The 13,797-nt window shown below is 34.1% G+C and overlaps 2 protein-coding genes across 3 annotated transcripts; one reads left to right on the top strand and one right to left on the bottom strand.

The window, feature by feature from the left end:
• Positions 1-204: 204 nt before the first annotated feature.
• Positions 205-7,513, top strand: LOC127840843 (putative ATP-dependent DNA helicase Q1). The gene is made up of 2 exons (XM_052369276.1): positions 205-980; positions 5,484-7,513. The coding sequence occupies exons 1-2, from the start codon at positions 442-444 to the stop codon at positions 6,307-6,309; spliced, it is 1,365 nt and encodes a 454-aa protein (XP_052225236.1). The 5' UTR covers positions 205-441; the 3' UTR covers positions 6,310-7,513.
• On the bottom strand, positions 1,688-13,563 carry LOC127840839 (uncharacterized). Of its 2 annotated transcripts, XM_052369267.1 has the most exons (11): positions 13,498-13,563; positions 12,178-12,250; positions 10,744-11,765; positions 9,798-9,968; positions 9,421-9,593; positions 8,437-8,578; positions 7,743-7,839; positions 6,368-6,540; positions 5,296-5,447; positions 4,671-4,939; positions 1,688-4,353 (listed from the first exon to the last, which is right to left on the bottom strand). In XM_052369267.1, exons 3-11 carry the CDS (start codon positions 11,761-11,763, stop codon positions 3,641-3,643), a joined length of 2,910 nt encoding a protein of 969 aa, XP_052225227.1. In that variant the 5' UTR covers positions 11,764-11,765; positions 12,178-12,250; positions 13,498-13,563; the 3' UTR covers positions 1,688-3,640. The 2 variants fall into 2 exon arrangements, with proteins under 2 accessions (XP_052225227.1, XP_052225228.1); XM_052369268.1 differs by lacking the exons at positions 9,421-9,593; positions 9,798-9,968; positions 10,744-11,765; positions 12,178-12,250; positions 13,498-13,563 and adding an exon at positions 13,458-13,493.
• Between the last annotated feature and the right edge of the window lie 234 nt (positions 13,564-13,797).

The following is a 13,797-nucleotide window of genomic DNA, read 5'->3' as shown; positions in this document are numbered from 1 at the left end:
TAATTACAACCGTCGTGTTACCTTTTTACGCTGGGATAACATCGTTAACCACTGGCTTCAAACGTTGTAAACCAAGCAGTAAATATGCCCATATAAATGCAGTTGCTGGGCCAAGTATGTACAATAGCATTGGAAACACGTTTGAACCCATTCTATACATAGATGGTGACGTCACTACGTTATTGTCACCTCTATGCTAGGACGCATCACATTCCCCTGGTTAGGGGATTTGTGATTCCGCCAAAATAGTTCCGCGTAGGAATGAATTTTTTTTTTTAATGAGAAAAACGGTGTTGAATATGTGTTTAAAATGGAATGTTATTTAAAGAAATTTTATTAAATTATGTTTAAGGGTGATTTCAAATGTCTATAAAGAAGAATTGCAATTATTAGAAACATGTTTATCTGTCTTACTTTCGCTTTCACAATTCAATCGTAAACATGGCAAGTCCAAGAGATATCATACTTGAGGTTGCTAAAAAGGGAGGATTTCCCATGCCACTCAAGGAACTGCAAATCGAAGCGTTACTTTGTGTCATTGAAAAACGTGACATTATGGCTATACTCCCAACAGGTTATGGTAAAAGCCTGATTTACCAGCTGGCACCACTTATCCTTAAAGATTATTATAATCTACAGAAGTCTGTTTGCATCGTGTTGACACCTTTGAACAGTATTATGCAAGATCAGATCATTGCACTGCAAAAGATTGGAGTACAAGCCTGTTGTGTGGACTATAACTGTCAGGGTGGTCAAGCATTGTTTGATGATGATGGTGATGAAGGGGGTGCTAAATCAGATGGAGATGTAATATTAACGGTCCCTATGTCCGATATTGCTGATGGAAAGTTCACATTGGTGTATTCTCACCCTGAGGCGCTTTTAAGCACTGATACGGGGAAATCCTTGATACAAAATTTGGAGAATAAAAAAATAATTTCGTGCATAGCTGTAGACGAGGCACACATGATTCTGGAATGGTAATTGTTTCTATTATTTATACTGATGTTTAATACATATACACATGGCTGGTAGATTTAACACTTGAAAAATGGTGATTAAACAGTTACCTAATCCACCCCTGATCCAGGTCTCCAAGTCACCTCACCAACAAAATTTCACCTACATGATTATAGCCATTCACTAAGCAAATATGAAGATATTCAATGAGTAAGATATGTGAAATACTCCAGAGTTTGGCAGTTATATCACCTATCTTGATTTTAAATTTGATCCTCAAACTGATCCTGGATCACATACTAATTCCAATTTCAATTTCAACTACTGAAATGCTTGGACAATTTACATGTGTATTCCGTTTGATATTCTGAACAATTAACCCTTTGCATGCTGGGAAATTTGTCGTCTGCTAAAATGTTGTCTGCTAAATTTTTAAAATTAGCATTTTCTTCGATTTTTTTTTCAAAGAATACTATCAGAATAGCAAACAGTTTGGATCCTGATGAGACGCCACGTTTTGTGGCGTCTCATCTGGATCCAAACTGTTTGCAAAGGCCTTCAAATTCCGGTTCCAGCGCTCAAAGGGTTAATGAAGAACAATCTTTAATGAAGTATGACTGAGTTACGATAGTACTTGATCCCGATATAACTTTTGGCACTTGATCCTTTGTGAACATGGGGCCAGGTGATCACTTCAGGATGCATTTTTTTTTAAACAACACACACAACTGAATAATATGTGTTTATTAATACATAAAATACATATATAAGTCCAAAAGAGGTATAATGATAAACACAATAATGACATCAATAATGCTGTACTTTTTTATAATGGTTTATGATTATGACAATGATGGTCAGCTGACAATCATTTGAGACACTGCATACAGTTTTCTGCTCAACAACTCTGAATTGACACTTGTAAGAACTACACAGTTTTTAAAATAAGTTAAAACAGGGTCATTATCCATATTTTTTTCACTGAAAATCTTTCATACTGAAAAGAGCAAAACCATGGGATAGTATTATGGACCTATGTCTCTGGCTCATTTAACCTGACAGATAATTGATTTCCAATCCTGTGCATTTTATGTCATGTTTTTCTTTCACAAATAAAAAACATTCAATAATACAAGTTGACATGAGGTGAGGTAGCAACAATTGTAAGATTGAATGACAAAAGTCTAAGTAACACATATTGAATTTCACTTAAATAATTCAAATAAGACAGGAAATTTTACTAATAACACTATTTGTACCTCAATTTCATCAATATCAAAACAGTTTTATCATATACATGTACTTATATTTATATACACGGAAAAGTACAACACAAATTTATTTATAATATTACGTTAAAATATTATTCACAGTTAGGCTAAGAAAATAAACGTGTCACTCATGACCAGAACAACCAAGACTCACACAACTTTTGTCACTAGTGGCTATTTTAAAACATTATAATGAATAAATCATGCAAAACAAGTTAAAAGCTACACAATTTTTAATAGTTAACACAAATTGAAAATAAATAAGGAAGTGTTTGCATATTTCTCATATCTAAACAAGAGATGTGTTTGTCAGAAACACAATGCCCCCTATTGCGCCGCTTTGAATCCATATCTTTGACCTTGAAGGATGACCTTGACCTTTCACCACTCAAAATGTGCAGCTCCATGAGATACAAAATGTACACATGCATGCCAAATATCAAGTTGCTACATGTATCTTCAATATTGCAAAAGTTATTGCAAAACTTTAACCTACGTTAAAGTTTTAGGTTAAAGTTTTGGGACAGAATGACAGACAGACAGACAGGTTAAAAACAATATACCCCCGATCATTCGATCCGGGGACATAAAAATGATTGCATGAACAAGACTGACATATGCTTCATCAATCACATATTACTATGAGTGAAGTAGACCACTCTCCATTGCACATATGTGCCCTCACAAAAAGATTTCTCCTTTTAAAATACTTAACCTGATAATACAAATGCCATACTAGTAACTAATGTTTTCCAACAATTTTGGGTAAAAATATCCAGTGGAGTAATTTCATATGGTGACAACTATTCATAGAAAGTTCTCACTGTTTTTGCTTCTGATATTTGGGTAGAGAAAAAATGGATGTTATATAGTTAGATGAAAAGTAGAATTCTTGTCTTTTTACATAAATGTAATAACATGCATTCTTATGTGATGCCATGGTTATAGGTCCAGTAAATGCAATAAAACTTTTTTTCTGACATATTTTAGCAATCAGACTGTAAAAATTGTAAATGGTATGACAATTGATATATATTTCTTCAACAATTAATATCAAAATATTGTGCATCTGGTAGAAGGAATTGCTGGTTGCTAAAATCAAACTTTTGATGGTCTGTGCTCAATATTTACACATGATTTATTTTACAGGTTACAAAACAATATTAATGTTCCATTAATATTAAGCGCCATAAACCATTTCTCAGACTTCAGGTGTGTTTTTTTATGTTGTTTTTTACACAATTTAATTTTCATGTGCACTTAAGTTAAAGAAGGATACAAAACTTTAGTGCAAATAGCAAAAAGCAAAAAAAACCCACATTTTTTTCAATTTTGCAAAAATAAGTGTTGAAGATCTGACTACAAAAATCAATTTAACGAGTCCTTATTGGCATTAACAGCATCCCTTATTAGTCTTCATTGTCATCAAAAGCAAGCTTATTAACTGCTCTGGAGCTGTGCCTGATTATAAAGTCCTTTAATTTGTCTTTGTTCACAGCACCAATCACATTTGATGAAATTTTCTTGAAAGGATTCATTTGTCTACCCTTCTGATAGTTGAAAGGCCTTATTTTTCGAATTGCATCCCCTAATCTTGAAATATCTTCTGATATTGACTTTCTGGAGTGTCTATCTTTATGTGTCTTGCTTCCTTCTAGTCCATTTACCATTGCACTGATTACAGGTGCTGCCTTCGATATTCTTAGCATAGCTTTATCACTTTTTCCGGCTCCAAGTCCTCTAATTACGTGTTTGACAAGACGAATATTATTCTCCTGTTCCATGTCTGCTAATTTGTTTTTTCCTGGTCGGCCTTTTCTGTTGACCAACAATCCCAGTTTCACTCTAGCACTTTCAAAGTCTGACAACAGGCATTCAGTTTTAGTAAGGAAGTTGACACACTCAATAGCATACTTTGATTTGTAGGATGACAATCCTATAAACAGTGGAATGAATCGTTTCATAAGAATTGTAATCATGTCTATATCACCTGATTTTATTGCATCATTGAACATGATAAAATCCATTGCAACTCTGACAATCCCAAGGCTGTATGAAAACACACCATCTTCTGCTTCGTCAGTTTTACAATCTTCAGGCACTCTTATGCGGACAGCTTCACCTGAAAGCCAAACAAAATTATTTTTACAATAGAAAAGCTGTCATCATAAACAAATAACTTAAAGATACAATTAGTTGTAATTTACCTCTGACTGATTAGACTGATATATGTTAAAAAAGCGAGTTTCCAATTAAAGGTTACACATACCAGGAAATAATATAATATTTTTGATAAAAAAAACAAAGAAAAATCAAGACGAGGCATTCAGTAAATGCACATGATCTGGATTGGATGTTTATTAGTGAGTTTTGTGAAACAAAGCCCAAATTAGGTCAAGGTCAAATATGGGTTTGAATTAAGAATTTATATTTAATTACCATTTATTATAAGATCAATGGTTTTCCCGACATCTTTTGAAGGCACCGTAACACAGTACAAATGGCCACTGCGCCGAAGGTATATTTTAGCATCTTTTGGAGCAGAGTATGGGCAGAACAGTGTATCCACCACTTTGGTCACTTGCTCCTGTAACCACTGCTTCTTCCCTTTGGTATTAGAAGTCTTCACTTCTTCCGGAACCAGAGACCCCAAGTCTGTCTTGCAATCAGCCCCCCATCTTTCACAAGCTAACTCTATCACAAGAGCTCTGAAAAGATGTAAAATAATTAACAAACAATAAAATAAAAGCTACAATGACAGGGCCTAAGACATTACTGTTAATTGTATTACTCTGAGCCATCACCAACTCTAACAACCCTGTGTTAGCCCTTATACTAAATGATGAAACCACTGTGTCAACATTTATTATGTTGAATCGCTGGTAATAGCAAATGGCAAACAACTACAGTCATGCATAACACTGAAGTGCCAATTTTCTATGTAAATCTCTTAATAGGCATTCAAAATATATTTCTATAATTTTGCTCAAGCAAGAACCAACACAGTTAACGGATTTTATGATGATAATGTTAATTTATAATGACAGCATATAAGTGTACAAACCTAGTGACAGTAATGAGGAAGTCTTTGTGTGATTCATATCCATTAGCCTTAACTTGACCATTAACGTTTGTTCTATGAAGAATTGCTCTGTACTGGGCAAGTGATCCCTCTTCACGAGCTGTTTCTGGTATGTAGAAGGTTTTGATGATTTTCTGAAAATACATAACACACATTTTGTTTCATATCAGGGGACAGCAGTTTCGACAAGACTTCAGCAGAATAGGTTCTGATCTCTTGGCAAGGTTTACTAACATTCCTGTTCTCGTGTTCACTGCTACAGCTTCACCAGATGCTCAAAAGAAGATATGCGCAAGTCTTCAACTTAAAACTCCAAAGATAATAGCAATGAATCCTGATAGACCAAACATTAAATATATTAAAACTGAACGACCGTCTTCTTCAAACACACAAGACCATCTGGATGAGATCCTTACTCGTATGGCTGAACAGCTTATCAAAGAAAAACATCAATATCAACTTACTATCATGTACACGGACACATATGTAATAAGCTATGTCTATGCTTTCTTTGAGAAAAAAATGGGTGACCTTCAGTATGTGGGAGATGCCGTGCCGGAGAACAGACTTTTTGCTCAGTACCACCAAACATATACAGAAAAAATGAAACGACACATAGTCAAAGAGCTATGCAAAGAAAATTCGAAGATCAGACTCATATTTGCAACTGTAGCCCTTGGAATGGGACTAAATGCACCAAATATCAGAACTGTTATTCATTACAAGCCACCAACTTCCATCGAAAAGTACTTCCAGGAAACTGGCCGGGCCGGAAGGGATGGATTACCAAGTACGGCAGTTATGTATTATAACAATACTGACATACGAAGAAATCGACCAGGAATAGAGCGGCAAATGATACAATATTGCAAGAACAGTTCAAAATGCATGAGACTATTAATGCTGGAATGTTTTGGATATTCAAAAAGTGAAAATATTGATAACAACTTGTGTTGTAGCATTTGTGATAAGAATCTTCAAACAACAGTTGACTAATACAAAACAAGAATTAGCCTATATGAAAACTGTCACTATAGAGATACCATTCACATACCTCTAACAAGTCTTGCTGAACATGAAATAGTTCTTCGATGACTGGAGACAACTGGTCAAACCTCTCTGTTCGACTGTGAGTACCAGATCTCAGAACGCGTGCCGAATCAAATGTTACCCGTGTCAGCTGATCACCACCCAGGGGAATACTGGCCATGTTGTTAAACTCATCACCTGAAAATAACCAAAACAAATAATTAATTGTTGCATTTTATTTGTTTCATAAAAATACTAATTTGTTTCAATGCACATTCTTGTAGTATTTTTAGTTGTTTATGTTTTCTTTACCGATATACAATATATTTGGTATGCCTGATGTTTAGGACACTGTGATTAAAGAATTTAAGTGTTATGTGCGTATTTTTCCGAATAATAGAGACACTTATAAATGGAGAAGACAATTAACTTTTTTCCTTGTTTTCGCTCTGTTATTGTATTCATAAATGAAAACTTTGAGCTTTATGTATATAAAACAAAAATGCTTAATATGGTGTTTGTGAAACAGAAAGCCAGTAAAACATTTTCATTAGTATTAGCAATAATAAATACCATTTCTGACACCAATATTTTTGTAGAATGGGAATAGTGTATAACATAATGATGTATATTGTAACTGAAAAGAGTTTCAAACAGTTTATCAAGCAACTAAACTGTAATATGTTGCAACATATTAGGGAAAGATCTAGGATCCGATATGGTACAGGGTGCTGCATAAAAGGAGCAGGGTGGAAATTTGGACCAAAAATTTTCTTTTAGTTTGCTATATCCAGGGTACTCATTAGTCAAATGCATGTGATCAAGGGTTTAAAGCACATCTGCTGCATTTTTCATTAAATATTTAGGAAAATTAAATATTTTCATAATTTTTTGTTGGCCAGAACAGAGGGGCAGGAGGGAAGAACAAAAAAGGAGCAGGTTGCAGCACCCTCCTGTTTTACTTTAGATCTTTCCCTAGACATACATTGTATATAACTAAAGCAAAGCAAAAGTGTGGCCGTAACACATGCTTATTACGTCATATTTTACTAGTACGCGAAGCAGGAAAGTGTAAACATCGTTGAAAATTTTAAAAATCCATGTAAAGTATCTTATTTTTCAATTGACTTTAATGAAATAAAGACGAGACTTTTGAGCCGACACAAAAAAACCATAAAAACACAAACTGAAATTGATAAAAACGGACTATGTAAATATTTCAACAAAAGCATGACACGTTGTGCACATTTTCCTTCTTTCTGGGGGAATTTGTTTTCAAATTAGGGAAAAAATAAACCTTTGGGGTCAAATTTTCGGCCTCAAAAATATGCCCTGTAAAGAATATGGAAAAACAACAATAACATGAACTTGGAAACTGTGGTCTAACTCAAACTAAATACCTCTCCCAGCAGATGTATATAATGACTCTATGGTTCCTAATATAGTGTCCATTATCTGAACACAATTAGGTAATGACTTTGGGTCTTTCATGATCACCTAATTAAAAAAAATCCATGTAGCTTAGTTCTTAACTATTTACTAGTATATATATATATATATATATATATATATATATATATATATATTCTTTAGGAAAATATCTAGGACCACTTAAGTTATACAGGGTGCTGCTTAAGTGTTAACCTTTTAGTAAACACTTATTATTAGTAAATTCATTTGCATAAAAAGACAAGACTGTGTATTTTGGTGATTAGTTAACATGGCAACATAATTGGTGTATTTTTAACATGTCCATTATTCTGTTGCTACTTGATTATATTGTTAACAGGTATTTGATTAAAAGAATATTCCTATTTTAAAACAATTTTGCTTGTTGTTTGAATAATGTTTTAAGTGTGTTTTATTCTAGAAAGTGACCATTTTTCCTACCAAAAAGCTGTAGGGTTGGTCATTTTTGCAAACTACAATGTTTACAGAATCTCAATTAACCAAAAAGTCAAAATGTGATTTTTGACCACAAGACTGATTTTCCCAGCTGCGGTCACATATAATGAAGTTAATTGTCAAAATGTACAAAATTTTCATTTAGCCAATTCCATTATTCATTAAATCATATTTATTTGTCCTACTTACAAACATTGGATGAACTTGTGATGGTCTATCAACCACTTGTCTGTATTTATGGTCCACAAGACGAGGTGTTGCCGTAGAAAACATGGACAATGGCTGTATTTCTTCTACCAGTATCCGCATGACAAGCTGAGTACATCTTTTCCTACAAATAAAGAAAATCAAAGCGCTGAAGGCACTGAATTTGTTCGGCATTGCTGTTGTATAATCTTAGACGCAACTCAGTTTTCAAAATTATGTTATAGCTTTTTATATCGCAAGTTTGAAATGACCACAACCCATTCAAATTTATAAAGAGCTTGTCTTAAAGCACTGGTCAAGATGTGGGTTTTTTTCAAATCATTAATAAAAAGCTTTAAGCTTCATTTTAGGAAAACAGGGCTTAATGCATATGCATTAATTGTCATCCCAGTACCAGAAACTCTCTTTAAACAAAAAACACCACAATATCAGAAAGTGTCGTCCTCGATTAGCCTGTGCACATTGCACAGGCTAATCTGTGTGCACAGGCTAATCTTTTATGACATGCATTAAGCCCCGTTTTCATTGAAAGCAGCCAATATGTACAGATTTCAATGACAAACACTAGACTGGCCAATGTTGTCTTACAAGCTGTTAAATACTTTTGAATACATACACACTTTGTAGTGTACCAGTGGAGACTATAAACAGGCAGATGCGGTGGATAGGCTAGGATCGTCAGCTTAATTTTACTGCAGTTATCCATACAGGTAGTGGTAACGGTTCCTAGCGTACTTAATGCAGACTGACTTGAAAAATTGTCTCTACATTATTTGTGAGCTAACACTCACATATAAAAAATGAACATTACCTTATGTAATTATCTGAATTGAAAATGTATTGCTGGATTACAAACAGAAAGGTTGCAATTCAATTAACATGGTTAACTGTTTCTTATTGTTCTTTTCTTCACTCACATGTTGTATTTGCGCTACTTTCAATCAAGTTGAGAAAATAAATGAATACCTTAATGCTCCATGTTCGTTTGAAGACAAAAAGAAGATGGTAGGGTCAGGTCCTTGGGCAGTTATCTGTTTCGGTTGTGTGCTCAGTCCTTGAAGATCTCTTGGGTCAAATCTGTCGATAAGGATCGACCAATGAGTGTAGTGAAAATCTCTGTTTCCACTACCAAGCCTGACCTGTGGAAAATAAATTCATATTGCTCCTGTTGAATGTACAGACTCTATCTGTTTTAATTGTTGTTTTCTCATTTTTTTATCAAAATTATTCTTATATATTAAATATATATTTATATATTAAATATTGTTAAAGTGCAACAAATAGTAAAACATTGATAAAATTATACAGCTTAATTAAAGTTACAAACATATTAACTTCCTAACCTGATAAGCTTTTATGTGCCCGTCAATGTTATCAACTGTGATTTTGATGGTTTTCCCAATAGCCAAAGCAGAAACTACATCCAGACCATTTATTTGTCCAAGGTCATCCAACATTGGCAGCTTGCTTTTTGTAGGTATTGACATTCCCAGGTTGTGTAAAAACTCCATGAGCTGGAAATGAAATTTGAAATCTCAAGCATTGTTTGATATTTAACAACACTTAAAGCTGCACTCCATAAACTCTAAATCAATATGTTTGACATTGGCATAGGTTGCTTTGAACATAAATGATTTTTATTCAAACTAAAACTAATTTGTATTAACCAAAAAATGTATGTTTGAAAGTTCTAGGGTACATGTATGACTAATTGTACATATATGTCCGTTTTAAATTGGTAAGAGAAGAAATAGAAACCTTATCTACAATGTAGACTAGTAGTTTAATATATATATATTTATATAAAAAAGCCATCTATGGAGCGTGACTTTAAACTACAGATACATCACAGGCATTCATGATAACCATTGATTGAATCTTCATGCACATTACAATTATGTTTTAATACCGTCATTATGTGCACATTTTTGTATGAAATTATAACAGACATTTAAAAAAAGTTCACACAATAGTGTGAGCTGTTACAGCAAAATGGAAAGAACATGACTGCACATATAATACATTGTTAAATATGATATAAATTTATAATAAAGTACACATACATAATCCAGAATGTAAATGCCAACCATTCCACAGGCTTATAAACTAACATTTTGAATCCATTAGCCCAACATTTTTCTTTTAATCTGTTTGTGTAGTGGATATAGGAGTTATCTCTGAAATTTTACTAGCCCATCACACATTTTAGGGGCCATGGCTAATTTGGGCTAAAGCTAATTTATATCCCTGTTACAGTTAATGTTTTAAGGCCAGAATAAACATACTTACTCCATTCCCTGCATTATATCTTATACATGATGCAGCAACAGCTTTTTGAAAGGCAATCATGTGGTTGTTCCGTAAGTACATGCCAAGTGCATACATAGCTGCTATACCATGTTTTTTCTCTGGAACTGCAAGATCCATTGGGCAAGACAGGGTTATCAGAAACTGCAACACCTTCGGACATTTCAAGTGCATTTCTTTTACAATGTCACTGAAAAAGGTTTCAGGTTCTAGTTCTGACACCTTTGTCCTTAAAACACTTTTGTCTTTTGTTCCACAGATCCTGTTTAGTTCTCCAGATAGTCGTTGCAATAAACATAGATATAGTCTTTCATTTACAGAAGGGAGATCAAGAAGTTTTTCCAAAACAGTATTAACACTTACAGTGTCTTTTGATGATTGTTCAAATATTGTTATGACACTTTTCTTTTCGTTAACAGTAATTTCAGGAGGCATCAGTATTTTCTTCTTATGAAAACTGTATGGATTATTAAGATCTACATTTTGATTTACGGTTGTTGAATACAAATGGTCAAGGCTTTGTGTTTTTGTTTTGCTTGGTATACCAGAGTATGAATGATCAATGCTGCCTGATTTTGGACTAATAACTGAATCAATACATCTTGATGGAGATGGAGATGGCATCTTAAAAAGTGCCCTTGAACTTTTTCTAGATTTTACTGGTACAGTTGTGTCCTTGAACTTCTTAACTACTGGAGAAACAGAATGCATAATTAATCTCTTTGTTCTATCCTCACTCTTCTTTAGTTCTTTCATGTTCATTTGTAAATTCAACTTCATTTCTGATAGTTTGTCCAATATTTTCAAACATGTGTCACAAACCAACAGATTCTCATGTCCTACTTTCACAAGGTCTTCAATATTGCAGCCCAGACATTCAAACTGTTTTTTCAGTAGTATGGATCGCATAGCTACATTTCTTAAGTTTTTTAAATGTCCTTGAGATGAACGATTACAGGTTAGACAGGCCCTCACTGACTTTACTGGAGTTGCTGTTTCCATGGCTACAAAAGACAATAACATAGTATTAACAAAATCTGAGCATGACCTTTTCACAGGCTTGTGGTCTTCAAACTGGATATTAGCCACCGCATGCCAAATCAAGTTTGTTAGATAAACTATATACAAATGATGTTTAAGCATACACTTAATACAGCATAGTTAAAGCAGGGCTTTTTCATGCTGATTTTATAGCCGTTATTCAGTCATATTCCCAATGGCAAAACATACCTTTTTTCCAAAATCCACTAAAAACATTCCCAATGGTGAATGGATAGTTTCAGTTTTCAAAGTATAGAAATAAAAAGATTTTCAGTGTAGAAAAAGGACTGGTAGGTTGAAATAACCATTTTTCTGATAGGTTTTCAGTTTCTATTTTATAACAATTAACTTAGAAATTTTACTAATAATATTTACCCAATTTAGGGTGAATTGACACTTCAATTCCCAATTTCAAGGGTATGGGTCATGTTCCCAAAGTAGGGTATACCTAAGGTAAAGGAATAAATCAACGAAGTTTAAGCAAGAAAGCTTTTGTATTATGCTTACAGGGGGATAAATGCAGCAAAAAGTTAACTGGAACTGATTGAATTAGTTATGTTTTGAAATGTGAATATGGAAATAGGAGGCTTTATAATTTTCAAATAAACTTTTTGCTGATTGATAACAAATGCCATGACAATGTTTTGAAATACTAATTATATTATTATTATGTAAATGATTTTTAATAATTCTCTAAAGGGTGAACTTTAATTGGCTATTTTTGACAAATAACTGCATATGCTGTCTTGCCTAATCTGTTATCATACAAATAAATTTTACCCTTTATTTTTACATCTTCTCACATTAACACTAAATCCCGAAAGAATTATCGTGGTAAAAAAATTCAAAGTTTTTTGCCGGGTTATTCTAACCTGGTGGACTGACTGTACAATATCATACCACTTTCGGAGACTTACATGTAGTACCACATAAGAATATGTGTTCAAACCTGTGAAAATGTGTAAATGCTTTAGTTTAGAATAAAGGTGTGATATACATGTTGAGCAATATAGCAACTCATTTTGCTGTAATAAATTATTTTACAATCTGAGAAAATAATTACTAGTACATGGGAAAACATCTTCAATTAGCATTAATGTGAAAATACTGAGCAAAGGCCTGGGATTGAACCCAGGACCTCCAGAGTGGTAGTCAGACACTTTAACCACGGCGCTAAAGATCTATCCCAACAACAAGGCTGTTGGAAGTGACCTTATTTCACTACACTCCTCCCCCTTTTTAATGTTTCAAGGCCCAGATTCGCCCGCTACAGCATGTCTTGCATCCGCATGGCCCTCCCAGACACCATTGAACAGCTCAGACCCATTCCCGCATTCACAGTTCTTTTTTGCCTCGTCGCCATTAATGTGAAAATACTGGGCTCAGGCCGGGGATTGAACCCACGACCTCCAGAGTGGTAGTCAGACACTCAAGAGCTAGCCCAACAGCAAGGCTGTTGGAAGTGACCTTATTTCACTACAGCTTTAATGTGTGTGGTTCATTGTTGTAAAATACTATATAACATTACTATGACATTGACACCGACAGTTAATGTAATATATCAAATAGCTTTTTATTGGTGATTTATCGTATTTCATCTAATTAAACTTACAGCCAAACAATGTATGCAACAATAAATAATAACTACAACTTACATGATTGTAACTGACAATCAGTATACTCATATATTGTTACCTTGAACGTTGACAAACTGAGATGATGTCAATCGGCAGCCATGTTGAAAAAGTAGTGCTACCCACAATTCCTTTCGCGATAGTACACAGGTCAGTAAGACCGGTGTGTACACAATGCGTTTGAACCCACTATTGAAATAAGAAAAAATGAAGACAATGCGTTGACGCCCATTTACACAAATTACGGGTTTGATGAAAGCATAGAGTTTTCAAACAATAAACGTACACAGAATAATGGGTCATGGTCCAGGGACGTAGAAAGTATGATTGCGAGTTCCGAACGGTACGGGCAGATGTTAAG

The sequence above is a fragment of the Dreissena polymorpha genome, chromosome 8 (assembly GCF_020536995.1).
Source record: "Dreissena polymorpha isolate Duluth1 chromosome 8, UMN_Dpol_1.0, whole genome shotgun sequence".
NCBI classification, from domain to species: Eukaryota; Metazoa; Mollusca; class Bivalvia; order Myida; family Dreissenidae; genus Dreissena; species Dreissena polymorpha.
The sequence above is the reverse complement of the archived record's forward strand: the minus strand, read 5'-3'. Positions and strand labels throughout refer to the sequence as shown.

Bases quoted from the DNA above. Each gene is read 5' to 3' on its own strand.
- LOC127840843 (XM_052369276.1), top strand. From the start codon at position 442: ATGGCAAGTCCAAGAGATATCATACTTGAGGTTGCTAAAAAGGGAGGA. The intron at 981-5,483 runs GTAATTGTTTCT...GTTTCATATCAG, and splicing joins GCACACATGATTCTGGAATG to GGGACAGCAGTTTCGACAAG.
- LOC127840839 (XM_052369267.1), bottom strand. From the start codon at position 11,763: ATGGAAACAGCAACTCCAGTAAAGTCAGTGAGGGCCTGTCTAACCTGT. The intron at 7,840-8,436 runs GTAAGTAGGACA...TTTTTTAATTAG, and splicing joins CACAAGTTCATCCAATGTTT to GTGATCATGAAAGACCCAAA. The intron at 4,940-5,295 runs GTTTGTACACTT...ACATCTTTTCAG, and splicing joins TTCCTCATTACTGTCACTAG to AGCTCTTGTGATAGAGTTAG.